General features: G+C 34.1%; 1 protein-coding gene and 1 pseudogene across 1 annotated transcript; both read right to left on the bottom strand.

Moving 5' to 3' along the window:
* Nucleotides 1–14,712: 14,712 nt before the first annotated feature.
* Nucleotides 14,713–15,135, bottom strand: LOC145822171 (scarecrow-like protein 15 pseudogene; annotated as a pseudogene).
* A 3,265-nt stretch (nt 15,136–18,400) lies between these two features.
* On the bottom strand, nt 18,401–21,989 carry LOC114281990 (putative serine/threonine-protein kinase At1g01540). The gene is made up of 7 exons (XM_028224607.2): nt 21,016–21,989; nt 20,477–20,581; nt 20,246–20,368; nt 19,988–20,158; nt 19,765–19,894; nt 19,382–19,591; nt 18,401–18,789 (listed from the first exon to the last, which is right to left on the bottom strand). Exons 1-7 carry the CDS (start codon nt 21,717–21,719, stop codon nt 18,625–18,627), a joined length of 1,608 nt encoding a protein of 535 aa, XP_028080408.2. The 5' UTR covers nt 21,720–21,989; the 3' UTR covers nt 18,401–18,624.
* Nucleotides 21,990–26,657: the final 4,668 nt, after the last annotated feature.

The raw sequence follows: 26,657 nt of genomic DNA, 5'->3' as shown, positions 1-26,657 counted from the left end.
CATGCAACAATGGTTTCACCCTTAATTGGATGGTTGCCCTCAAAAAGCTTGATGTCCCTGAGGACTCCCCCTTCAAGAATGCTGACGACCTCCCCCTGCCATTCCCCCCTACTCCAAGCCAATCCGAAGACGGTTCTGAGTCTGAAGAGGAAGCTTTGGTGAAGAAGAAGAAGGAACCTGTTGGGGCCCAGTCCCCTACTTTGAATGAGCAAGTCGTGGACTTGTCTCAGGATGAGGAGGGTGGGGTCTCCAAAGACGCTACTCCTGAGAAGGCAACATCGGACGCACCTATTGCCGACAAAAGCCTCGACCAAACTCTTCAAGAAATCGATGCCGAGCTCGCGGCTGAGAGGGCCGCTGAGATGTCTTCTCAGCTGTCTTTTGAACTCCAGACCCAACCAGCCAGAGACGCCGAGGAGTCTTAGTTTGATGTTTTTGTCCTTTTTTTCTGCACCTTGTATTTTTTTTCTTTCTTTTTAAAACAATGTAAGCTTTAATTTGGCCGACATGCCACCTTTGCAATCTGAACAATTACTTTTTAATGTCAGGCCGAAGTGCCTTTTTGTATTTGAACTTCCTTATCTGAATGCAAGTATCAACATACATCTTAACTGTGCAATCTCCTCAGGGTATAACACCTCGGTTACACCCACTAACGTTTCATCTCGGCTTTGGCCTAACGCTTTAAACCAATCTTCTTTTATCATAACCTCGGCTTAACTTCAACTTGTAAATTTTTCTTAAAATTTCAACAAGTGTTAAACCAATCTTACAAGCATCATTTTCCAGCCCTCTGCCCCCTAATGTGAACCTAAGTTCCACTTGGATTCTCATTAAGCCTAGGGCTTTGACCTTGTTGCAGAGGTCAGATTCAGCAAAGACTGGCTGAGGTTGCTTGTTAATCTGACTGACATGTACTTAGTTCCAATCTAGGTCTGATTCTGCCAATATGACAAGTCCAGGTTATCCCAACTTAGTTCAACTTTATTATATGCAAATATAATTCTACTCTGTCATATAATAAGTCTAAGTTATTCGTCATGTTTCGCTTAGAAACATCGCCAACTTAGTTCAACTCTATTATATGCAAGTACAAGTTCTACTCTGCCATATAATAAGTCTAAGTTATTTGTCATGTTTCGCTTAGAAACATCGCCAACTTAGTTTAATATATGCAAGTAAAAGTTCTACTCTGCCATATAATAAGTCTAAGTTATTCATCATGTTTCGCTTAGAAACATCGCGAACTTAGTTCAACTCTATTATATGCAAGTAAAAGTTCTACTCTGTCATATAATGAGTCTAAGTTATTCGTCATGTTTCGCTTAGAAACATCGTCCAGTATCCGGTCAATCACATTACACAATTTTAAAGATCAAGCTAAAACTTTATTACTTCTGCTTGTAGCAAGACAAAAAGAAAACTTAGAAAACAAGAAAATCTAGTGATAGAAAAACTTCAGATTGCAAGTATTCTAGGGTCTTGGCAATTCTTTACCTTCACAGTCCTCATGCCGATATGCCTCATTGCCCAAGACCGAGATGATTCTATAGGGTCCCTCCTAATTCGGGCCGAGCTTTCCCTCTCTGGGATCCTTCTTGTTGCCGACGACCTTTCTCAGGACGAGGTCACCAACTTGGAACTCTCGCGGGTTCACCTTCTTATTATAAGCCCTGGCAAGCTGCTGCTGGTATGCCCCCAGCTGAATTGCTGTTTTCTCCCTTCTTTCTCTAGCAGATCCAGATCTTGGGCTATAAATACATCATTAGTTCCATTCTCTACTCCCTAGGTTCTGATCCCTAGGATGCCGACCTCCAGAGGAATAACTGCTTCTGTGCCATAAGCCATGGCAAATGGGGATTCCCTAGTTGATCTTCTCGGCGTAGTCCGATATGCCCAGAGTACACTGGGCAATTCATCCACCCACTTTCCCTTTGCTGCTTGCAGTCTCTTTTTAATCCCATTTAAGATAACTTTGTTGGATGCTTCTGGTTGTCTATTGCTTTGAGGAAAACTTGGGGTGGAAAAATAATTCTTGATTTTGAACTTTGCACAGAAGCTCTTGATTAGCTTACTGTCAAACTGTGTGCCATTGTCAGCTATTATTGCTCTTGGGATTCCAAACCTGGTGATGATGTTCTTCTATATGAAGTTCTTCACATCAACGTCCCGAATCTTGGCAAGGGATTCAAGTTCTACCCACTTGGTGAAGTAATCTATTACTACCAGCAAGTACTTCCTTTGTCTAGTTGCTTGAGGCAGTTTTTCAACAAGATCCATGCCCCATTGGGCAAATGGCCAAGGGCTGGTCACCGGGTTCAAGTCTACTGCTAGTTGATGTATTAAAGGTGCAAACCTCTAGCACTTCTCACACTTCTTGACATAGGCTTCGGCATCTTTCTACATGTAGGGCCACCAGTACCCCTGAGTAATGGCCCTATGAGCAAGTGACCTGCCCTCAGCGTGGCTTCCACATACTCCTTCATGTATCTCGTACAGAAAGTCTTCAACCTGTGCAGGATGCACACACCTCAAAAGGGGTCTAGTAAAAGATCTTCTGTAGAGATGTCCTTCTGCGGTCAAACTAAATCTTGCCGACTTCAGTCTGATCTTGTGTGCTTCTTTTCGGTCATCTGGCAGCTTCCCATCTCTAAGGAATACTATTATTGCATCCATCCAACTTGGTCCCATCTCCACACACATTGCTTCATGCTCTGTGTTCAGTGGTTCTATGCTTGGACCTGACAAGTAGTCAACCATTATCGTTCTTGCCTCTCCGAGCTTCATTGCACTAGCCAGGTTGGCCAGAGCATCGGCATGGATGTTGTCATCTCGGCTTACCTGCTGTAGTCAGCAATTTTGAAATAAGGCTACCAGTCTGCCCACTTCTTTTGCATAGGCCGACATCCTTTCATCTCAGGCTGCATGTTCGCCTGTTGCCTAGTTGACTATAAATTGGGAGTCACAGAAGACTATTACCTCGTCGACTTCCATGGCTACTGCCATCTTTAACCCTATGATTAGTGCTTCATATTCTACTTCATTGTTTGAGGCCTTAAATCCCAAACGAATGGATTATTCAAGTATCTGCCCATCTGGTGATACTAGTACTACTCATGCCTCCGCTCCTTGTCGGTTTGAACTCCCATCAACAAACAACCGGAAAGAGTCGCCGATGTAAATACTACAGGGCTTGAGTTTCTCTTTGTTCCTTTGTTCTGTCGTCCCCCGCTGGGTTTTTTCTTGCTCATTTAGACGTTGTATACCTCGGCTCAACGGAGCCCGATGTATGACGGCGTCTGGTGCGAACTCGGCCACGAAGTCGGCTAAGACTTGGCCTTTGATTGCCGTCCTGGGTCTGAATTCCAGGTCATATTGGCCCAAGGCCACTGCCTATCTGGCTATTCTGTCTATCAGATCTCCTTATTGCAACAGGGACCTTAAGGATGTTCAATTAATACCACAATTTTGTGGGCTTGAAAGTAATGATTCAACTTCTTGGAAGCCATTACTAAAGCTAGTGTTAACTTCTCCAAGGGTAAGTATCTGGTCTCTGCGTCTGCTAGGGTTTTGCTCTCGTAGTAAACTGCCCTTTGCTCTCCTTTTTCTTCTCTGACTACTACTGCACTTACTGCGTGCTCTGAAACTGCCAAGTATAAGAACAGCTCCTCTCTAGGTACTGAATTTGAGAGAACTAGAGCTGTGGTCAAATACTTCTTTAAGTCGGCCAAGGCGACTTCGCATTCTTCAGTCCATAAGAAGTCTGTGGCTTTCTTTACTAAGTTGAAGAAAGGCTTACACTTATCAGAACTTATGCTTATGAATCTGTTCAGGGCTGCAGCCCTTCCAGTCAACATCTGCACTTGTTTTGCCGATGTTGGGCTCTTCAGTTATAAGATAGCCTTGATCTGATCTGGGCTTGCTCAATGCCCCTTCTGGTTACCAAATATCCTAAGAACTTACCAGACCCAACTCCAAATGCACACTTCAATGCATTGAGTTGGAGCCGATATGTTTTAAGGATATCAAAGACTGCCTTTAAGTCTTCCAGATGAACCTTAGGCTCCTTGTTCTTCACGACCATGTCATCTATGTATACCTCTACTGTTCTGCCAATTAGATGTCTGAACATCATGGTTACCAATCTCTAGTAAGTTGCTCCTGCATTTTTCAATCCAAAAGGCATTACCCTGTAGCAGTATAGCCCTTTTGGGGTGATGAATGCAGTCTTTTCCTCATCTGGGGGGTACATAACTATCTGATGGTACCCCCTTGTAGGCATCCAGGAAGCTCATCATTCCATGCCATGAAGTGGCATCCACCAATTGGTCAATCTTGGGTAATGGGAAACTATCTTTGGGACAAGCCTTGTTCAGGCTGGTGAAGTCCACGCAAACCCTCCACTTACCATTCTTTTTCTTCACAACCACTGTGTTTGATAGCCATGTCGGGTAATTTACCTCTCGAATGGCTCTGGCCTCCAAAAGTCTATCAACTTCCTCTTCTACTGCCTCAACATGCATTAGTGTCGGCCTCCTTGCTCGCTGGATGACAAGTTTGGCCGACCTGTTTACATTCAGTCTGTGGCAAGTGACATCCAGGTCAATGCCTGGCATCTCGTATAGTGTCCATGCGAACACCTCAGGGTTTGCTCTTAGGAATGCCTCTAGCTCCTTTTCCTCTTCTTCGGCTAAGCTCAAGCCGAGAAGAAATAAGCGTTCTTCATCCCCTTACTGGACAAGGATTTTCTTCAGGGCTTTTTCACTCTTCTCGGCTGGCTCTTTGCCGACGTCATCCGGGATTTCCATATTTTCGTTATCGATCTCTGTTGTTTTTGCTTCTCGTATGTTGCAGGTAGACTTCATTGCTGCCATGGAGCAATTCTTTGCCTGCAACTGATCCCCTCTGACCTCCTCTATTCCATACTCTATTGGGAACCGCAATAGCTGATGCAATGTTGAGGGAACAGCCCCCATTGCATGTAGCCATGGCCTTCCTAGGATAGCATTGTAAGGGGAAGGGGTGTCGATTATGGTGAACTCTGTTTTTAGCTTCTTGGTACCAGCATGCACCTCCAAACTTGCTGCTCCTAGGGGCCACGCTGGCGTCCCATTGAACCCAATCATTGGACCATTGGACTGCTCCAAGTCATCTTAGTGAAAGCCACGCTCCTTGTAACACCTGAGATACATGATGTCACAAGAGCTGCCTTGGTCAACTAAGATGCGCTTCACTTGGCACTCTCCAGTCTGGAGGGATATTACCAAGGCATCGTTGTGTGGATGCTGCACCATTTCCAGGTCTTCCTCAGTAAAGAATACCACTGGTCCCTGGCTCTTGTCTACCCTAGGTCTCTTCTTCCCCACCTGGTACATATGTTGTAGGTGTTTTACTTTCTGGGTTTCCTCCCTTATCTCATTCTCATTCACCTTCAAGTGAATCACATTGATCACTCGAGGTCCGCCTACCTGTGGTTGTGGTGTTGATGGGGGTGGTGTTGTTGGTACCTGAGGCAGTCTTGCCTGTTCTTTCCTTGTCCTGGCCTCGTCCATCAGGTGCCTTAAATGGCCTTGTCTTACCAGGTCTTCCAGATGTGTCTTCAGGGCTCTATACCCCTGAGTCAGATGTCCAACCTCATTGTGGTAAGCACAGTGCTTGCCAAGGCTTCTTCCCATGAATTCGCCTGGTACCCTTGCCGGTGCTCTGTAATAGGGCTGATTTCGGATTTTCTCCAAGACTTTGTAAATCGGAATTCAGAATATGGTTGTGACTGCCTGAGCATCCCTTAATCCTATTTCTGGTTTGTTGTGGCCACCATCACCTCGGCCTCGCTTCGGCGAGCCGTTTTTCTTCTTTGGTTTCAACGCCTTTGTCCCTGGCGTATCCTCTTCAGCCCTGGCATACTTTTCTATCATGGCCATAAGCTCCTCCATGCTTTTTGGCAATGTCTTTGCCAGTGATTTCTGAAGCAGGCAATCATCCTTCAGGCCGTTTTTAAACGACACAACCGCCACCTCTTGGTTGCATCCTGGTATTCGGTTAAATACCTCATAATACCTTTTGGCATAGGCCCTAAGGCTTTCATCCTCACTAATTCTCAGGGCCATCAAGGTGTCCACCCTTAATGGCTACAACTTGTTTGTCCAGAACCTGGCCACAAACATCTCGACCAGGCTTTCCCAGGTTTTCACAGTTCCTTTCGGCAACTTATGAAACCAGTCCGATGCAATTTCTTCGAAGGATGAGGGGAACACCTTGCAAAGCAACGGCTAGTTCCCAGTATATAATGCCATCGAGTTCAGGTACAAACCGACGTGAAAGTTGGGGTCCAACTTACCGTCGTAGATCTGGAATCTCAGCATGCTAAACCTCTTCGGGGCTTCGAATTTGTCCAATTCTACCAAGAATGGCGTTCTCAACTTGACCGGGGAGGTTACCTCGGCATCTTGTTGCCTCCTCTGTAGGTAATCCCTTAGATCCTCCTTGGTCCGTCCAAGAGCTTGGCTATCTCCTGACTTCAGCCTTTTCGGTGCACTACTCCCAGCTTCGTTGTAAGCCCTCTTCGACCTTTCTTCATTAGTTACGTCGAAGCACAACTCCTGCCCTTGAACATGTCGATGTTCTTTGGGGTCAGCTTCCTTGGTGCGATGCGTCCTCCTAGATTCTTCCCTTCTTGACTCTCCTTGCCCGACCTCCCTTGAAGGCCGGTGAGAGTGTTTTTCGGTCCTAGTGTGCTAGGGGATATAGGGATTGTTTTCTGTCCATCTTTTCGGGCATCTTTCTTGGCCGCTGGAATCGGCGTATCTTGCAACGGGAACGGTGGCTGCATGACATTGTTCTGCATTATGAAGTTGACGACCGTTTGCAGGTCCACCAATTTGTTTACCATTTCCTTCATCTCGTCGTCCCTCCGCAGGCATCTTTCTTTCCACACCTGGAGGTCGTCCTCGTTATAATACCCGCTTTGGTCTGACTTCTTTGACGTGTCGCCCTCTTGGCCAACGTCTTTTTCTCCGTGATTCTTATCTCAAGTCTCTTTGTTGCAGTTGTCTTCTTCGACGTCAAGGTCAATAGGTTTTCCACTCCCAGTAGGAGTATTGTCCCCAACCTTCTCTTTCTGTTTGTCATTGGCATCTATTCTCCTTTCTTTCCCACAGATGGCGCCAAATTGTATGAGTCGATTTTTAACTACACTGCCAAACAAGTATTCAACTGGAGATCACTGGCAGAACAGATGGCGCCTGAAGGACCTGTAACAGAAAAGAAGAGATTTCAGCGGTGGTTCGTCCACCCGGGGGCACTCCGACGATCAAGTCAGTTATCTCTCAAAGATAGCAAAAGTGTTTAACTCACTATTCAGAATATAAAAAGTGTACCTTAGACCCATGAGGGTGTCTCTCTTTTATAGCCAACACAAACCTAGTCCCAATAGAAGCCTAGCTTCAATGGACTTAGGATTACTGTTAATCTTGGACTCCCAGTAGGATCGGGATAAACTCTCTAAGAGTCTTATCTTTACCCAAACTAAAGTCTTCGCCAATTCTAGGACTCTTGTCCCTTATCCGCTTATCTCGGATTCTGGTATTCTCGCAGATAACCTTGGCCTAGCCGAGATCATCTCGACATCATCACTAGGACACGTGGCACCCCGGCTGGCACTTCGGTGACACCTCGGCCACGTGTCGTCATTCAAATTTATGTCCCCACACATTTTATTAAAATTCAAAAACATTGAGTAGTATTTTTAGATGCAAAAGTATTTCGTTGTGATTCTTTATTGTCATGGAGTTACATTTGGGTTTCCTTCAATTTGATTGGTTTATTGATGGGTTGGTTAGGTCAAGTGGTTACTAGATTGGACCATGCAATCATTACCATGAAGAAGGGGGAGATGACAGTGTTCATGTTGCCCCCTGATATGGATTATGGAGCCATAGGCAGAAAAGGTGTCCCTCCCAATTGTGTTATTCAGTTTGAAGTGGATCTTATCTCATGGATTACAGTAGTAGATGTTTGCAAGAATAATGGAATTATCAAGAAAGTGATGGAGAAGGGAGAACAAATTGGCTCACTCCCATCTCAATTCCTACCCAAGGCTTGTTTTCTCATTTCAATATTTTTCCTTAAAATTGTTTTGATGTTAATAGAATGATGATTGTTTCATGTGTCTTATGATTGATTGATTTATGATAGTTGGGTGATTCAGCCACCATATAGCATGGTTGCTAATACAATTAGTTTGTGGTTTGGATTGTTGTTGTTGAATTTTTCATTTTGTGAATAAATAGAATGTTGAATGTGGCATTAGGTGTTGCAGCATGTCACCAATCCATACACAACCATCTTTGTGCAATAGATGGGTCAGAGTTGAATTTATGTTTTGTAGATAGTTTATTGAAGGTCATGGTATTGCAAGGCATGTTGGAAAGTATTTTCCTTTAATATAAGGTGATTTTATTTACGGAGAGAAATATAAGGAAGATAGTGTTTTTTATACAATTGAGGTTCTTGTTCCATGTGGGAAAAAAGATTCATGGCTTTTATTTCATTGAATTAATTACTCTGTGTTCTATGATTGAGGAAATAGTGAAAGATATATTTTCTAACCAATTTAAGTGAATACATATATTATATTTCTATTCAAAATAAACCACCCATTGAATTAGGATTATGAGTACAGCCTTATGCTCTGTTTGGTTGCTCAAAAAGTAGAAAAATAGAAAGAAAAAAAAATAGTATGTCAAATCTTATATCTCTCAGTTCTCAGTATACTAAGGGAGAAGAATTTTTTCAATCAGTAGAGCCTTATCCTAGGATTTGGTTAATGGAAATCCTGTTACAACTTGCGTGAAATCCCATTTTTAGTAATAAGATCCTTATGTTAATAGTTTTCAAAGTATCTAGTTTAGTTAGGAATTGTTCATGAGAAAATAATAAATTTTAAATATTATAGGCCCTTATGTTTTTTATACTCTTAGAATCACAAGAGGGTGTAGGAATGAGAGATTCCCACTTGGTGTTTTAATCTCATTGTGCCTTGGAAAATTAACTTCGTCATGCAACCAATAGTTGCAATCCGATTCAAATCAAGAGAGTGAGGAAATCCCCAATTTGTGGATAAATTAGAGAGAAACCAGAGCATTGTGCTCTAATTAAATCTATTTTCTTTTGAAAAAAAAAAAAAAAAAACACTAAGTACAATTGTTATTACATCACCTATTTATAAACTGCAACTAACAAGTTAGTTAACAAACACTTACGTTGTATTTGATTGGAAGATTTGGAGAGAAATTTGAAAAAGAAAAAAGAAATGTGTGTGAAACTAAGTGAAATATAGATATATTTTATTCATATTTTACTTACATTTTCTCTTTCCCTTTTCAAATTTTTTTCCAAATTTCTCAACTAAATACAACGTTAAAAAATTTATTCTACTACATCACATGGATTATCTAGACGACTCTTCGCCAGTTTTTTTTATTTTTTTGGGGTAGTCAATTTACTATTGTCTATTTTGAAGGTGATGTGATTTTTTTTTTCTTGTTGTTTGGATTTATGTCAGCAACTTGCTTCTCACAGGTTATTTGATGTCCAGGTCAATGTTTTAAAAATCGGATCGGTGAATGAATCGAAAAAATGATCGGGTGGACGGGTCACCGGTTCAACCGTCGGGTTGAACCGGAATCGAACCGTGACGTCATAAATATATTAAAATTATATTTAAATAAAAATATAAGTAATAAAATTATAAATTAAAAATTTTAATAATCTTAAATATTTCTCTTAATACTTTTTTTATTAAAAAATATAAAAATATATTTAAAAATATTATTAATTTTCATTTTGGAAGAAGAATTTAAATATTTAATATTCCTTCCATATGATTTTAATTCAAACACTTTGATTGAAAGAAGAGCAAATTTTTTGGAGGGATATCAAATTTTAAGTTTCCCTCCAATGAATTTGATTAAATCCCACATAGATTTCTTGAGTTTTTTGGAAGAATTTTTTTCTTATAAATAGATAGAAGCTTTCACAATAATTTCAAGCTCTCAATGGGATTCCTCACAAGAGGAGACCCTTAAAAGAGAGTTTCCAATTAAATTTTTATTATATATATAATATAATATATATATATATATATAAAATAAGAAAGAAAGAAAATAAAAAAACAGGAAAAAAAAAAAAGGTTCACCGGTTTTCAAAAAATAGGCCGGTTTTTTCAAATGGCCGGTTTAAGAGAGTCGACCGGACCGGAACCCCATCCGGTCACTGGTTCAACCGGTTGAACCGGTCGGTCCGGTCCGATTTTTAAAACCATGGTCCAGGTGACAGTCATATTGATGATCATCACTCAAATGAAGATGTTGCCCTTAAAATTGGAACGCTGAAATTGATTAATCATTATCCCTTTTATGTGATGTAACACAAAAGCTGTAGTAGTCAACATTCCATGCTATCTTCCTTTCTAATTAGTATTAAAATGGTGTATTATATTTTTGTTAAGAATTGCTTATCAAGGATCTTCTTAGGGTTTTAGGAATTGCTTTTGTTGCTGATTTTGTATCATTAATTTGGTGATGCTTTTCTCTCTTTTTTTCTTTTTTTTTTTTTTTTTTGGTTCTTTTTACATGAACTATATGTCCATATGCTATGTAGAAAGTAATGAACTGATCCACTTCCCGAGAGGGTCTAAAATTTGGGTCTTAAAACTTAACTTTACCGGTTAACGCAAGCTTTACTCCAAGCACTTGGTGATTGAAAAGGAATTAACCGTTTTGGTGACTTCTCAACTCCACTTGACGAAGCACTAATACATGTTTCATTGGTATGTTGCCAGCATATATGGAACTAATTATCAATGGATTTCTATAAAATAATTGATGATATTACACTAAGGGCTCATCTGGTGCTTTGTTGCGGTGGTTTGAGTGCAATTCTTGATTACCAGAGTGCATTATGTATTCTTGGTTGCACTAAATCACTTTGAGATAACAAGGAATAGAGACTAAAATCTCTTCTTGGTTACACGTCATTTTACTTATACAAAAGCTCTTCTCAAAAACTACTTTAATAAGAAACCACTGCACTGTCATATGGATCCTAAGTGTGTGAACTGTGAACTCAGAATCATTGATTGCTTGCGGAAAATATTGACAAGTGTTATACTACATGAACGCATGGACATTGACAAGTGTATCTAGAGGGGAATGAAATCTAAGATTCTTTGAAGTAATAAATCAATATTGTTGATTCAAATGAATGCGGAGAAATTGAGCCTATGTATGAAATCCACTAGATTGTCACTTTTGCCTTCTTATGTAGTTAGAACTAAAAGAGGAAAAAGAAAAGATGAAAAAATTCTACATTCTCTAATACCTAAAATAAGATATTCTTTTATTACTTTAATGTTTACAAATTTTATTCTAAGTCTTTGTTAGTTGACAAATCCTTATTTTTAAGTATGGCATACATGTGTGTACAAAGATTTGTTGAGTACATTTATACACCTTTCATGTATTTGTATAATATCTTAAGTCTAAACATATTATTGTCCCAACCAATCATCCGACCCACACGCTTAGGGTCCAATAAGTAATTTAAAAAATTTAAATAAAAAAACTCATATGCAACTGTGAAAAGTCAAACATCTAAATAAGGATTGATTTTTTAAGTAATTTTTATTTTATTTTTTTATTTTTAGTGATTTTTTTTTTTTTTTACATTTATCATAAAAATAAAAATTGGGAAAAAAATCCGCTAAAAAAAGGTAAAATGAAATTGATTCTTTATTTTTTGTATTTTTTTTTTTTGGATATTTATTTTATTTTTAAATTTTTAGATTCTTCAATGTTCTGAAAAATAAATGATATGTTTGGTTTGAGTTTGGGAGATGAGTTTTAGAGATAAAAAGTATGAAAAGTTGTTTGATTTGGTTCTTTTCAAAAGATGTTTTGAAAAATTATTTTGAGAGAGAATTTTGGAAAAAGTGATTGATTTGATATGTATGAGAGAGAAATTTGTTTAGAAAACTTGTAAACCAAACAAGTTTTGGAAAAAAAATTTAGAAAAATTTGTTTGATTTGATTACTTTTAAAAATTTATTTGTAAAAAATTTTTCTCAAAAATTTTTGAGAAATATAAACCAAACAAGGCCAAAAATTTTGATACGAATTTAAAAACAAATAAATTAAAAGCACACACAAAAATTCATGATATAGCAGCCCAACCTCTGAGGGACCGAACATCATTACAGAGCAGGGACTGACCTTGCATTATGAGCTTGCCCATGAAAGGACCCACCACTGTGCTAGCCTATCTGCTTTTCTTCTTTCTTCCATTTTTAATTTCTGTTTTTCTACTCAGATATTTGGTACGAGAAGTTATGTACGAGCATGTTGACAACAAGTTAAAAAAGTTAATTTGTTTGATTTTTTAATTATTTTAATTAAAAAGGCTAATTACATATATCTCTGTGAGGTTTAATAAAATTATAAATATTCTTTAAAGTTTGAGAAATTATAAATATTCTTGAAGGTTATAATTGCATAACAAATTAGGGGGTAAATTGTTATGAAAATATAAACTTCAGGGAACAATTTTTTATGAAAATATAAACATCAGAAGGTATCTGTAATTTTTAAAACCTCAGAGGATATCTGTAATTTAGCTAAAGCTCGTGAGAGGTATATGTAATTTGCCCTAATTAAAAATGTCAATTTTTTTTTATCCAAAAAAACTTAACTTTTTGTCAAAAAGTCACCAAAAAGTCAAAAAAAACTAAAAAATTAACTTTTTATTAATTTCTCAAAACACTCCTCAGTGGTCTTGAATACAGCCTCATCATATTCTAAGGTTTCATTTGAGAAGTGGGTTGGCTTTTTAGTTTTTTTGACTTTTTTAACCTGGGCTAAAAAGCTTGGTTTGGAAAGGCTTTTTGACTTTTTGACTTTTTTAACTTTTTGACTTTTTTTTGAGAAAAAAATGTAATGATTATGGGTTAGATGTGATGTTTTATTTGTTATGACTAAAATAGTCTATTTTATTTTTTGTAGCTAAAATAACCCCAAACCTACCCAAACCCTCATGCCAAACCATGCCTAAATGTGTTGTGATTAATAAAAGAAATAAAATTTATGATTTTATATTGAGTGATCTAAAAATATAAGAGAAATATAATAATTTGTGATTAGCTATAAGGCTTCGTTTGGGAAGCCTTTGTTGGGACTATTTTGGCTATTATAACCATAAAAAATAAAATAGGTTTTTTAGCCTAATAAGACAAAACATCACATCTAATCCATAATCATTATATTCTTTCTCTCACAAAAAAGTCAAAAAAACTAAAAGTCCTTTCCAAATCAAGCTTTTTAATCCCAAGCTAAAATAATCAAAAAAACCAACCCATTTTCCAAATGGAGGCTAAGGCTAGGTTTGGCATAACCTATATAATCCATCTTTTTATCTTTTTATCTTTTTTTCATCACATCACCTCTCTACTTTTCTGTACATCTTTTCGTAAAAAGATAAAAAATACACTTTTTAAAAACACCTCAAACCAACCCTAAATATGGTCACATAATGTCCGTAGACTAATAAATAATTTTTCATTTAGTACACCTATAATTTTAAAGCATGTATAAATTTAAAAATAATAATAAAATTAGCAAGTTGATTAAAACAAGTAACTGAGATGATAGCCAAAGGTTCAGAATGGAAACTTATTTTAAAAACAAGTTAAAACATATTTTTTATTTTATATATTTAAAATTCTTAAATTGTTACTTTTGTTTAGAAACCAATCCGATAAAAAAAATAAAAACAAATCAAAACAAAATAAAACAAATCAAAATGTTGTTACGCTTTTGTTTGGGATGTGGGTTGGTTTTTGACTTTTTAGTTATTTAGCTATTTTAACATAGAGTTAAAAAGTCTCATTTGGGATGGATTTTTTAATTTTTTTAACTTTTGTAAAAAAATAAAATAAAATAATTATAATTTGAATGTGACATTTTATCTTATTAATTTTTTAATCTCCTTTATCTTTTTATGACTATTTTAATTCAAAAAGTTTATGCAAGTTTATGCTAAACATAACCTATATTGCACGAAGAAAAACCTAATTTATTAGCTAAAATGTCAATATGTACACAGCACTAGAAAGCCATCCCAGGAATTTAATTGAAAAAAACATATTTACAAACTGATAATTCAGCCGAAAATCGATTGCTGTATCAAACACTAACTAGAATTCGTTCACGAATTAGTTAGAAAGCAAATTTATGAGAAATTTAGAGTCGGGTCCTATTTTAATAAATAATAATAACTTAGAATTTACTCACAAAATTTTAAGAGTAATGCTGGGGACCCTCAGTGACTAGCCACCCCCAGTGCCACACGGCACACTGCCAGTGGCTGAAGTCCAAAAAAAAAAAAATTGTTTTCCAACCAACCAACAAGGACCCCAGCACCCCCACTGGGGGTCCAACGCATTTTTCAAATTTTAAACACATAAGTCCTCTGTTAACTTTATATGATCAATCTATCCTTCCAAATTTTGATTGCTTTGGAGTGTTTTAGGAAATTGGTAAAAAAATTGACTTTTTGACTTTTTTTGATGACCTTTTTGGCAAAAAGCTGGATTCTTTTGAATAAAAAAATTTGATTTTTTGACTAAAAAAATTAAAAAGTCAAAAAATTAACTTTTTTAGCTTATTGCCAAAATGCTTCTTTGAAAGATAAGGATTTGAATGTTCGAATCAACACGAATTCAATCTTGAACCCTATTTCGAGCTCTTGAGCGAACTGATTGAGATTGTCTCTAATCAATCTTGATTCGATCCCGTACTCTTTATCAACAACTGCAGTAATTCGAATAATTGGAGTATTGGATTTGCGAGACTCGGCTCGATTAGCGAGTTCCTTTATGAACGAAGCCCACTGGCTTCCAAATTCGATGTTGAAATCAATCGCGTGAATGAATATTGAACCGTCCACAACTTCAAGGATTATTTGATGGGCTGTGAAATTGGAGAACATAACGATCGGAGAGATGATTGAGAAGTTCTTGTACACTTTGATCCCTTGAACAACTTCTGAAGAAGAGGAATTATGAGTCGAACGAATTGACCCCATGATCAGAGCCTGAAGAGGTTCTTTGAAGTAAAACGTAGCTCTCTGAAGAGGGTTTTCCACTGGAGATGGCAACTATTGATTGAGCTCTTATTGCAAGTGGTCTTCGATGAGCTCTTGAAGATCACTTTGTTTCTTGATACCTTGATATTTGCAAAATTGTGATCGACAACGTTATAGATCGGCTCAATGATTCAAGATTTTTCAGATTCAAAGAAGCGAAATGATGAAAACAAGTTAGATTCAAATATTTTAGATCTTAGTTTTTTAGGGAATCTTTTCAGTTTCTAAACTCTTGTTTTTTTATTTCGATTTCAATTTCAACGTTGATTTTGGTATCATTGTTTTTAGATATAGAGTTCATGAGAATGAAATCACCTATTTAATCTCATACTCTGTTTTTTTTTTTTTTTTTCCACAGTGTTCTTAGTTTTAAAACTAAAAAAAAAAATTGATAATATTCTTAATTTTAAAACTAATATTGGTTTCAATTTTAAAATTGAAAAAACTAATAATATTTTTAGTAGTCAAATCAAAATAAAGAACAAAAGACAAAAACGTCTAATTTCATGTTCTTTTCTTCTTAATTAGCAAAATAACTATCTGGAATATTACTATGCAAAATTGATAATGTTCTCAAATTTAAAACTAAAAAAAAAAATTATAATATTCTTAGTTTTATTAAATAATCGAATCAAACCAAATGACAGAAGGGCAAAAAAAGTCTTTATATCTCAAAATAGGGCTTGTTGACTTAAAAAATCTTGGACATAACCTAAACTACAATAGTATTAGTAAATATGACTTTTAGGTAATTAATCTTAAAATGGGACTAAAAATAAAATTTATATGGTATGTTTTGTATATTTTTTAACTTTTCTAAAGAATTTTCAGTAATAAAGTGGATTTTTTTTATAAAAAAATATATTTTCTAAATAAACTAAAACTATTTTAACAACATCAACTTTTTTGAGTCAATAAATTGACTTTTAAATCTCTACCAAATGGGTTAGTCAACAATATAGGCCCACTTTAACATTGATCAATCAGTACTTTGACTTGATAATTAATTTCAAGTAATCAATTCTAAATTGGTCAGTAATACTCACCCTAGGCCTCGTTTGGGGTAATATATTTTAATTAAAAATTAAAAAATTATTATAAATTATCACATTATTTTATTAAATTTTTTATATATTTTTTTATAAAAAATTAAAAAATTATTAAAATAATACGTTTCCTACCAAAGACCTAAAGATTGATCAATCAATTGGTTTCAAATAGAATCATACATGGCTTCAATAGGGCTACTCTGTTTCATAACTAAAAGCCAGAAATACAAGACAAGAGACAAAATGAACGCATCCCCACTCAAATACAGTAACTCTTAAATGCTTTGTTTGTAGGGGCCACACACACAAAAATAATAATAAAAAGGTCCATGTGTAGGTCCTAAGTGAATTTATTATTTAATAAGTTTTATAAGAAAAATTTATTATAAAAAAATATTATTAATTATAAATTTTAACGATAATTTATAAAAATCATGACAAAAAAGAGTCACTAATTGTCAATTTTTAGCGACATAAAAAATTGTTAAAAAAAATTATTTTTAATGACATTTTTATCAAAACTTATTTTCAATAGGACTTAATGAGAATTGAATCCAACTATTAAGACCTATTAATAATTTATCTTGATAAAACAATAATAACAATAATAATAAATAAACCCAAAAAAAGATAAAAAAATACAACACAGAAAACGCCACCTTATGACTTCCTAGTATGGCGGACACCTTTTCTCCCCCAACTGTATTTTATTTGACTCGAAAATTTTCCTCATGGGACTTTATATTCAATACTTTCGAAAAATTGCAAATCAATAGTGATATCTCAAAACAATTGTAATTTTAATATAATAAATATTTATAAAAGTAGGTCTGTATCTGTATAAGAAAAAGTTGGGACAAAAACCTCAACTCATTTACACTCACCCACACCTCTATGAAATGTAATATTTGAGTTGCTTTTCATTTTTTATTTGTTTATTTATTTATTTATTTATTTTGCAATTTCCAAAGAGATCACGAAAACCCAGAAAAATTCAAATGCAAACTGGAGTACATAAATGTTGAATTTGCATTGCATCGCATCGCTATACAAATTTCTCGGTAAATTTTTGGAGTAACTAACTTTTCTAGCCTTCTGAATCCAAAGATTCTTAAATCTCTTTGTATATTGCATTGGTACCATATTCCAAGCTGTCCAAGTTTCTCCAGTCACTGCCAAGGACCCCCCCTCACACACATTTTTTGTTCTTCTGTTGAAGAAATAAATGCCAAAAAAAAGCATGTGAAAGTGTAAGGTGTAGGACCCGTGTTGTTCAATCAGTCCCCACCTATCTAAACCACAAAAAAAACAAAAACAAAAACTATTGCCTTATAATAAACACCCTTAATCAAGGGACTCTAAACTGAAACATCCCGCAACTTTCGCTTTTACACAAAAAAATTGTCTAATTGAACTCTCCTAATTTGTTGTCGGCGAAGGTATTGGAGTTCAAAATTTGTCAAACCAAACCTTGCTTGTTACATATTGATATGGTTGTACTTGCGAATATCCAATTCCTACTATGATTGTTATTAGGTGTAAGAGTGTAAACCAACCGACAATGCTATGTAGCTCAAATTTTGTGGCTCAAAAGGCCAAAACGACGTCGTTTTGAGTACAGAACAACATAAAAATGGCCAAAACGACGTCGTTTTGGCCATTTGAACCACTTTTGAGTCACAAAATTTGAACTACGAGACATTTTTCAAAACCAACTATACTCTGTTCAATTCATCAAAAGTTCATTCAAAATCAATTCTAAACAACTGCTAATCTTGAACATATTTATAACTCTCGATAAGTTTATACGTATAATAAAAATTTGTATAAAACACTCAAGTCACTCAAGCTCGGCTTATGATCAAGTCGAAACACAAACAACCCGAGTTTAATACATTTTAAAAGCTTATTAAGTTACCAAACCAAACTTGAATAACATGCTATTCTACTGGTTTACAGCCTTAATGATGCGTTGACCGACTCGGCTATGTATGTATTTTTTTCAAATAATGAAGTTATTTTCTTTTGGAAAAAACAAAAAAAAAAATAAGCAGACATGATTGGCAAGACCAATCTATAGTTCTCTCATTTTGGGAATATCGAAGTTTAAGAAGTGAACAAAAATATCAACATTAGGTAACAAACAACAATCAGTCTTCAGACACAAAGAAAACTGGCTTGCCCATAAAACTGAATCATTATCACTGTATCCAAAACTGAATCAACGCAAAAATAGCTAAAAAGTCTACAAGAGTCATTGATATAACTAGCATATACATGTGAAGTGAATAAAAATCCAAACTAGGACAGCTCTGGATGTAAAGGAACTCAGACAAGTGAGTCTTAACTCTCAATGCTAACACACGCAGGTGTGTTGAGGTTACTGCTCTTCTTCAGGTTCTTGCCTTCTCCAAAGTGACCTGTTGGCTTGGACAGCACTCTCATAACCACTACTGTCACCTGATTCAATCACACACTTCTCCATCAACCTCTCCTTTATACTGTCACGATGTGGGCGTCCATGTTCTCTTCCAGCTCTACGGTCCTGAAATGGTTCGTTTGTGTTTTTTTTTCAACAAATAGAGAAACAAAAACTACATTAAAATTCATCCTTACAAGAAAGAACTACGTAAGATGAACAACAAAATGGATGTGATTTTCATGCTAAACACAACATAGGATGTGTCATGCATGTGTTTGCATCGACAAATTTGAACATGATGTTTATATATATTAAGACAAATCCAACAAGGCCTTTTCTTGACTATATCTTATGTGTCAATCCATACCATCAAACTCTCTCTTTCTCAGGTCTTGCAAGGGATATGTTGAAACCCAAGGAACTACAGACAACACGTGGAATTAAAGACTATTAAATCCCTATGTATTAGAAGTCATGTGAAAATGAGCTTGTTTAGTTGTAAAGCACAAGGTTTGTTGGAAAGCTAATATAATATGCTAGTGTAAGGTTATTGTCTTGAACCAAAACAAATAAATGAAGAGAGTAGAGAACATGTCACTATAGCACATTCAATGAGAACACAATTTACGCATTTAATGGAACATAAGTGAAGTTAAACACTCGTATTGAACATCACTTTTGGAAGGATTTTGGGGGCCAAAGGACAGGAGCTTACATCTCTGAAGGGAAAATCATCAGCTTCAAGCATGTGTATCACATGACCCATCTTTGGCCTCTTCTGAGCATTTGGGTCTACACAGCGTAACGCTACTAAAAGTGCACGCTTCAATGCCCTTGAAGAAGGCTTCTCGGGTATTTTAGGATCCAAAACTCCCTCCGCATTCCTATTGGTAACCATTGTTTTAAGCCACTCGACTAGGTTCACCTAAAAGCTACACACATTAGAATCAACGAAGACAAGAAAGAGAAAAATGTAATTTAAAAAAAAAAAAAAAAAAAAAGTAAAGTAAAAGAAAAGATCATGTTGAAATCCTTTTTTGACGTGGTTTCAACATGGAACTATAATTTTATGCACTGATGTTAGCAATCAAGTTCAACCTCCCCTGGAGGACGACTGTAATCGACCGGGCTCCTCCCAGAAATTATCTCCATGAGAAGAATTCCAAAACTATACACGTCACTTCTCTCATTCAACATTCCAGTACTAGCATATTCTGGAGCAACATAACTACAACACAGAAACAATTGCCAATTCATTCAGCTTGGTTGAGTTCATGGATGCCAATGACTTCATATAATAAAGGCAAGTGACTTAACTGACCCAAATGTTCCCATGACTCGAGTCGTCACATAATTCCTCTCCGAGCCCAAGAGCTTGGCTAAACCAAAGTCAGATACTTTTGCGTTCCACTGCTTGTCAAGCAAAATGTTGCTTGACTTGATATCACGGTGAACAACCTTGGGCTCAAGCCCCTCATGAAGATAAGTCAACCTGTAATTGTATGAATTACGCAGAACAACATGGAATAAAAGAGCAGAGCTCACACAACAAAAATTAATTTGATTAGAAGCATTATACCCTTTCGCCGTTCCAAGTACAATGTTCATTCGAATATCCCATGTAAGAGGGCTACTAGGCCCTACATCTCCATGAATCCACTGCTCTAAGTTGCCATTGTCCACATACTCATAAACAAGCATCCTAAACAATGAAAACAAAATGTTCTTTCTTAGAAAGGTTTCTGGCAATGTAGAGTCAAGATTACCAAAAAGATCAAATGAAGCACAAAGTTAACTACTTGACAAGTACCTATGAGCACCTTCAGCACAGTAACCCAGCAACCTCACCAAATTCTTATGCCGAACACGTCCGATTGCTTCGACTTCAACTTTAAACTCCTTCTCAGCTTGTCCCCTGCAATAAATAATGACCCCAATCATCCATATTTTTCAATGCTATGCAATTTCAAACTCCATGCTACATTAGACTACATAAGCCACACAATCCTCCTTCTTTTTTCATGGGAAACGCCACTCACCACAGATGGATATGTAAAAAGGGTATTAAAATATGCGAAAATATATAGACAAATATAGAAGTGTAATGGAATTCTTATTTTCAGCATTATTTAGTTCTTAATGAACCTAAATAGGCAGTTTGTCACTAGCATGACCCAATCTTTTTCTTTCTCTTTTTTTAGCATCAATTGTTGAATTCCATATAATTCGACAACAATTAGTCAGAATTGCATGCAAGCATGATTACTAAAACCATAACTCTAGACCAAATACACACAACTGAGTGAGTGTTTGTGCATGGTTATGGGACTAAGAATTCAAACACTGCACCTGTTATTGAGCAAATTCTTGACAGCCACATTAGTGTTATCCTCCAACACACCCCTGTAAACAATCCCATACCCACCTTCCCCAATCACATTCTCATGAGCAAACCCATTTGTTGACTCCTCAAGCTCTCTGAGAGTATACCAATGTCCCCAACCCAAATGCGAAACCTCAGGCACAACTATGGCCAGCTGATCACCAGACCGAGCCTCTCCACTGCCATGCGACGACCCACCGCCGCCACCGCTACCGCCACCGCCTCGCTCCGGGTATGAAATCCGATGACCCTTTCCAATCTCAATGTGGATCCTCTGGTGCCCAATTGGGTTATCATCCTCTCTGCCTAATGGGTCGGATTCTGGTAATGGATCGGAAATTGGAGCTGGAAGGAGCTTAAGGTTGTCTTGATTGTGATTGTGATTGTGATTGTGATTGTGGGTGTGAGTTTGAGCACGAGATGGGTCAATTCGGATCTCTTGGATCTCTCTCGAGACGTTTGGGATTGTGGGTTTGTGAGAAGAGGATTTTTTAAGGGTCGAATTGTTCTTGTTCTTGTTGTTGTTGCGTCTTGAGGTGAACCAGAGAGAGATTAGGAAGAGAACAAGAACAATTGCAGCGCCAAAGCATATACCGAGAACGACCCACAAGCGGAGACCGAAGATTGAGGTTTTTCTGGAGAGCTCGTCGTTCAAAGACCCATCAGACATTTCGCAATCTTTCTCGTTATTAATTTGGAGATAACATAAGAGAAAGGTTGAAGCAAAGAAGAAACAGAATTCAGAGAAGAGCGAGTGTTTTTCTTCTACGGAAGTGAAATCATATAGTTGAGGCTAGGGGTTGGGGACTGTGAGAGTGCACAGACTGCGAGTGGAGAGAGAGAGAGAGAGAGAGAGAGAGAGAGAGAGCAAGCGAGCGAAGCAGCTGTATTGATGCGACATCCAGAATTGGAGGAAACCCCACTGAAATTTTTATTACCACTGAAATTGTTTTTTAGAAAAAAATTAATGCAACAATAAAAATTACTAACCTATCTATATATTATATATTAAGCCTCCGTTTAGAAAGTTGATTGACTTTTTAACTTTTTAACTTTTTTGACTATTTTAGCCTAGGCTTAAAAGTTTAGTTTGGGAAGAATTTTTTAGTTTTTTTGAGTTTTTTTGTGAGAAAAGAATGTAATGATTGTGAGTTGGATGTGATGTTTTGTTTGTTATGACTAAAATAGCCTATTTTGTTTTTTATGACTAAAATAGCCAAAAAAACCCAAACCATGGCTTCCCAAACGAAGCCTAGGGTTTTAAAGTCTGTGAAAACTCAATTTTAATTTTTTATTTTTTATTTAAAAAAAACTCAACATTTATTAATTTTGTTAAAATCATCTGCTTAGTATTTATTAATTTTTCTCAACCCCCAAGTCTTACCTTCACAATAATATTTTAATGCATTAAGAACAAGTATAAAAAAATTTCTTGAAAAATCCAGCACTTATAAATTCCTTGAAAAGTCCCAACACATATGATTATTATCCCTCATAATAACACTTTAATGCATTAAGAACAAGGATAAAAAATTCCTTAAAAAGTCCATCACATATGATTATTATCACAATATTAAATTTTAATATAATATAAAAAAGAAAAAAAGGAAGACATTTAAAATTAAAAAAAAAATATTTAAAAATCACAATTCACATATATAGATAATTGTAAATACAACCCGTGCATAGTACGGGTGATATGCTAGTATATTATATAAGAAAAAAGAGGTTTTTAATCTATAAATTTTGTGGGAGCTCCAATATTTTAATCTTAATTTTTTTAATTTAAAAAAAAAACCTCAGTATTTATTGGCTTCTCCCAACCCACAAACTCTTTTGACTTCTCTCATAATTACTACAGCATCTTTTTCAATTTCTCTCATACACTATGGTTACACACAAAAATAAAGAATGTAAGAATTTAACTATGGATCTCAAAAAGATATAACATCTAAATTTGAATTATGATTTAGTAATATAATTATCTATTTTTTGATGTATATCTATCAAAATTTAAATCACTTAATGGGACAAATTAATTAATTTTCTAAAATTATTGATTTTTTAATTTATAAAATAGATTAAAAAAATTATTGACTAATTTATTTATATAATAACAAAAATATTTCATAATTGCTCCATCCTAATTTCTCTCACCGAATTCCAAAAAAAAAATATATTAAACTTGCCTTCATTCTTTCTTTTCAAAAAAAATTAGATAATATTTTTCATAAAAGTTGTAGATATCTATCTATATCTTATATATTATATTATAACATAATAAAAAATAAATAAATTAATAAAAATCAGATATACAAACAGATAAAATTAATAAATTTGATTTTTATTTATTCAGTTAAAATCTTTCTTTTGCATCTCAATATCCAATTTAAAATTTTAAAAATCTTTACACTTTATCTAAACAAATCTAATTTGAAAATATCTCCCACCATTATACTTTAAATCAATAAAACCCACATGTCTATCACAAATCTAACTAACATCATGAATTACCTAAATAATAATAATTAAAAATAAATAGAACCACAAATAAATTAAATTAAAAAAATAGATACCCACAACTCCGTCTTAAATAAATTGAAAAAAAAAAAAACCCAAATAGAAACCACACAAAAATAAAAATAAAAAGATAAGAATTTAAATATGGAACTAAAAAAATATGACAATATCTAAATTTGAATTATGATTTAGTGATATAATTATCTATTTTTCTGATGTATATATATCAAAATTTTAAATCACTTAATGAAACAAATTAATCAATTTTCAAATCTTATTTAAAGAATAATCTGATTAGTCATTCCAACTCCTAAACTTCGCGGGCACTGGCAGAGGAGCTAACGGATTGGGTTAGGCGAGGTTTAAGTTGTTGGAGGTAACATTCTCCCACTCTATAAATTTATTTATTTTTTAATTTTATTTTTTCACTGTGTGATTCTCTTTCTCTACTGTTGGTTTGGTTTTTATTTCAATTTTAGTGAGGTTTATGTGCTTATTTACAGGTTTGCATAATAGAGAAGAATTATTGGTGATTATGGTTGCAATCAAAGTATCTATATTCATTCTATGCCAAGGATTTTGATCGGATTTTGTGTTTCTTTAGTGAAGACCATAAAATTAAAGTAAAAAAAAAAAAAGGGTATCAATTTTTTATGTTTTTTGTCATCTTATTTTATAAAAAATGTGAAAATTTATTGAAAATTCAAGATTTTACTATAACATTATATTTTTGTATAACTAGATAAATTTAAAACTTTTAAATATCATCGTGTTCTTTGTTTTTATTCTCTTTATATCACATTAGACCATTACTAGTATTTGTTGGTTTGTTAATTATAATTCAATTAATTGAAAATGAAAGCTTAATATAACTTTTCATATATATTATAGTTAATTTGTTACAACTATAGTTGTATATAATAGCATAATATATAGGGATAATTTCTAAATATAATTTTTATTTTTTTATGTGATTAAAATAGTCCATCTTAATAGTATATAGAAGAGTTAGATGGTTTCTTTTATCTCTAAAAAACTCAATCTATTTTTTTTTTACTTTTTAATTTTTTAAATTGAAATAGTCCACCTTAATAGTATATAGAAGAGTTAGATGGTTTCTTTTATCTCTAAAAAACCCAATCTATTTTTTTTTACTTTTTAATCTTTTAAATTGAAACATCAATTGTTTATATCCACAAAACAAAACTGATAAACACATATTAAAAAGCTACACATTTTTTTTTCTTTTTCTTTCTTTTTCATTTTTTAATATGTAAGATATTTATAAATGGAAAATGTTTGACATCCCAAAATTTTTTTCATAATCCAACTTATAATGATGTAGTCATAAGTGTCAATTTTTATACAAATATGAGAAGAAAATTAATTAAATTATACATTTCAATCAAACACATACTCAAACTTTTACTATTTCAAAATATTATTTCACTATAACTCCAATTAAGAGAATCTTCAACCCTTAATATATTTTTTTATCAAATTATAATTTGATAAAAATTTAAAAAGATGAAACGTTAAAAATTATTGTTTTTTTTCATCAAAATTGGTGAAAAGAAAAAAAAAAATGGGATAAGAATGAAAGTTCTTTTAAAAATTGATAAAAATTTAATGAAAAAGTTAAAGTAATTCATATCAAATCAAAAATTTTATTCAAATTTAAAATCAAATTAGATAAAAAAAAATTAAAATAAAATGATGAAAGTTTAAAAATATTTTGAAACTTTCTTATTTATAAAGACTAGAAATCTGTGTTTTAATTATAACTTTTAAATTTGTATATTTTCATAACAAGAAGAGGTATGTCACAACTCAGTTAATCTCATTTAATCAGGTTTAACTTTTTTTAAATACAAATTATCAAAATATCACTAAATATATTTATATATATATATATATATATTTTAAAAAAAAATTTAAACTAATAATTTAAAAAGTTATAAACATAAAAGGCAACTTATAAATTTCATGTATACCGCAAAATAAAATATTAAATTACTTCAAAATAATTATTTTGTTTTTAATTTATAAAGTCTCTTGCATAGCACGGATTAACACTAGTATAAATAGATGGGAAAAACTACCATTTGCACAACATAATTTTATATCTTGAGTTATAATAAAAAAAAAATTATAATTAAACAACACATCTATCTATATCTACGTGTTATATAAAGAAAAGGGAATTTCTGACCCACAAGCTTTATGGAAACTTTAATATCTCAATCTTAATTTTTTAATTTTTTGATTTAAAAAAAAAATTAACCTCAGCCTTTATTAATTTCTTTCAGCCCACAAGCCTTTTTTACTTCTCCCATAATTACTACATCATCCTTTTCAAAATAAATAATTTGTATATTAAAAAAATATCTATATCTATACCTATATCTATATCTATCTATTTATTTATCTGTCTATCTATACTACATCTATAACCAAATGTAGTTATTTTGTCAAAAAGTTTCAAAACTTGAATCCTAAATTCTCATAATTTTGAAAGAAAAAAAATATTACGTGGCACTGTCTTTCACCTCTCTTTTTCCTCTTCAAGCCTTTTCACACTCTCTCTCCCTATACAAAATATAAAATATTAAAATATTCATCCATATCCATCACCAACAATAATATTTATCCCCAAATAATAAAATATTCATCCATATCCATCACCTACAATAATATCTATCTCACTCTCAATCTCAATTTAATAAAAACAAAAAAAAAAACCCGGAACTCCTATAACTTTCACACACACACACCTCTATTCAATTTATTCCAATCAAATTCAATCATTTTCTCATCTATCCATCTTTTATTTATCAAAATAACTCATATTCTCCATTGTTACATTTTGCAAGTTTGATGATCTGAAAAAAATCATTACAAGGTCAGTGTAATATTATTTCTTATTTTATATGTATTTTTTTAGTGTTTGTTACTTTGCGTGTATATATTTCTCTTTCTTAATATTTTTCAATTCATCTACACATCTTTTCATATTCTTCATTTTTATGCTCCTAATATTATTTCTAATTTTATATGCATTTTTTTAGTGTTTATTACTTTTGTATGT

The sequence above is a fragment of the Camellia sinensis genome, chromosome 3 (assembly GCF_055761805.1).
Source record: "Camellia sinensis isolate YWXY chromosome 3, ASM5576180v1, whole genome shotgun sequence".
In the NCBI taxonomy this organism is placed as follows: domain Eukaryota; kingdom Viridiplantae; phylum Streptophyta; class Magnoliopsida; order Ericales; family Theaceae; genus Camellia; species Camellia sinensis.
The sequence above is the reverse complement of the archived record's forward strand: the minus strand, read 5'-3'. Positions and strand labels throughout refer to the sequence as shown.

Bases quoted from the DNA above. Each gene is read 5' to 3' on its own strand.
- LOC114281990 (XM_028224607.2), bottom strand. From the start codon at position 21,719: ATGTCTGATGGGTCTTTGAACGACGAGCTCTCCAGAAAAACCTCAATC. The intron at 20,369-20,476 runs GTACTTGTCAAG...TTCATTGTTTAG, and splicing joins TGTGCTGAAGGTGCTCATAG to GATGCTTGTTTATGAGTATG. The intron at 20,159-20,245 runs GTATAATGCTTC...ATACAATTACAG, and splicing joins GTACTTGGAACGGCGAAAGG to GTTGACTTATCTTCATGAGG.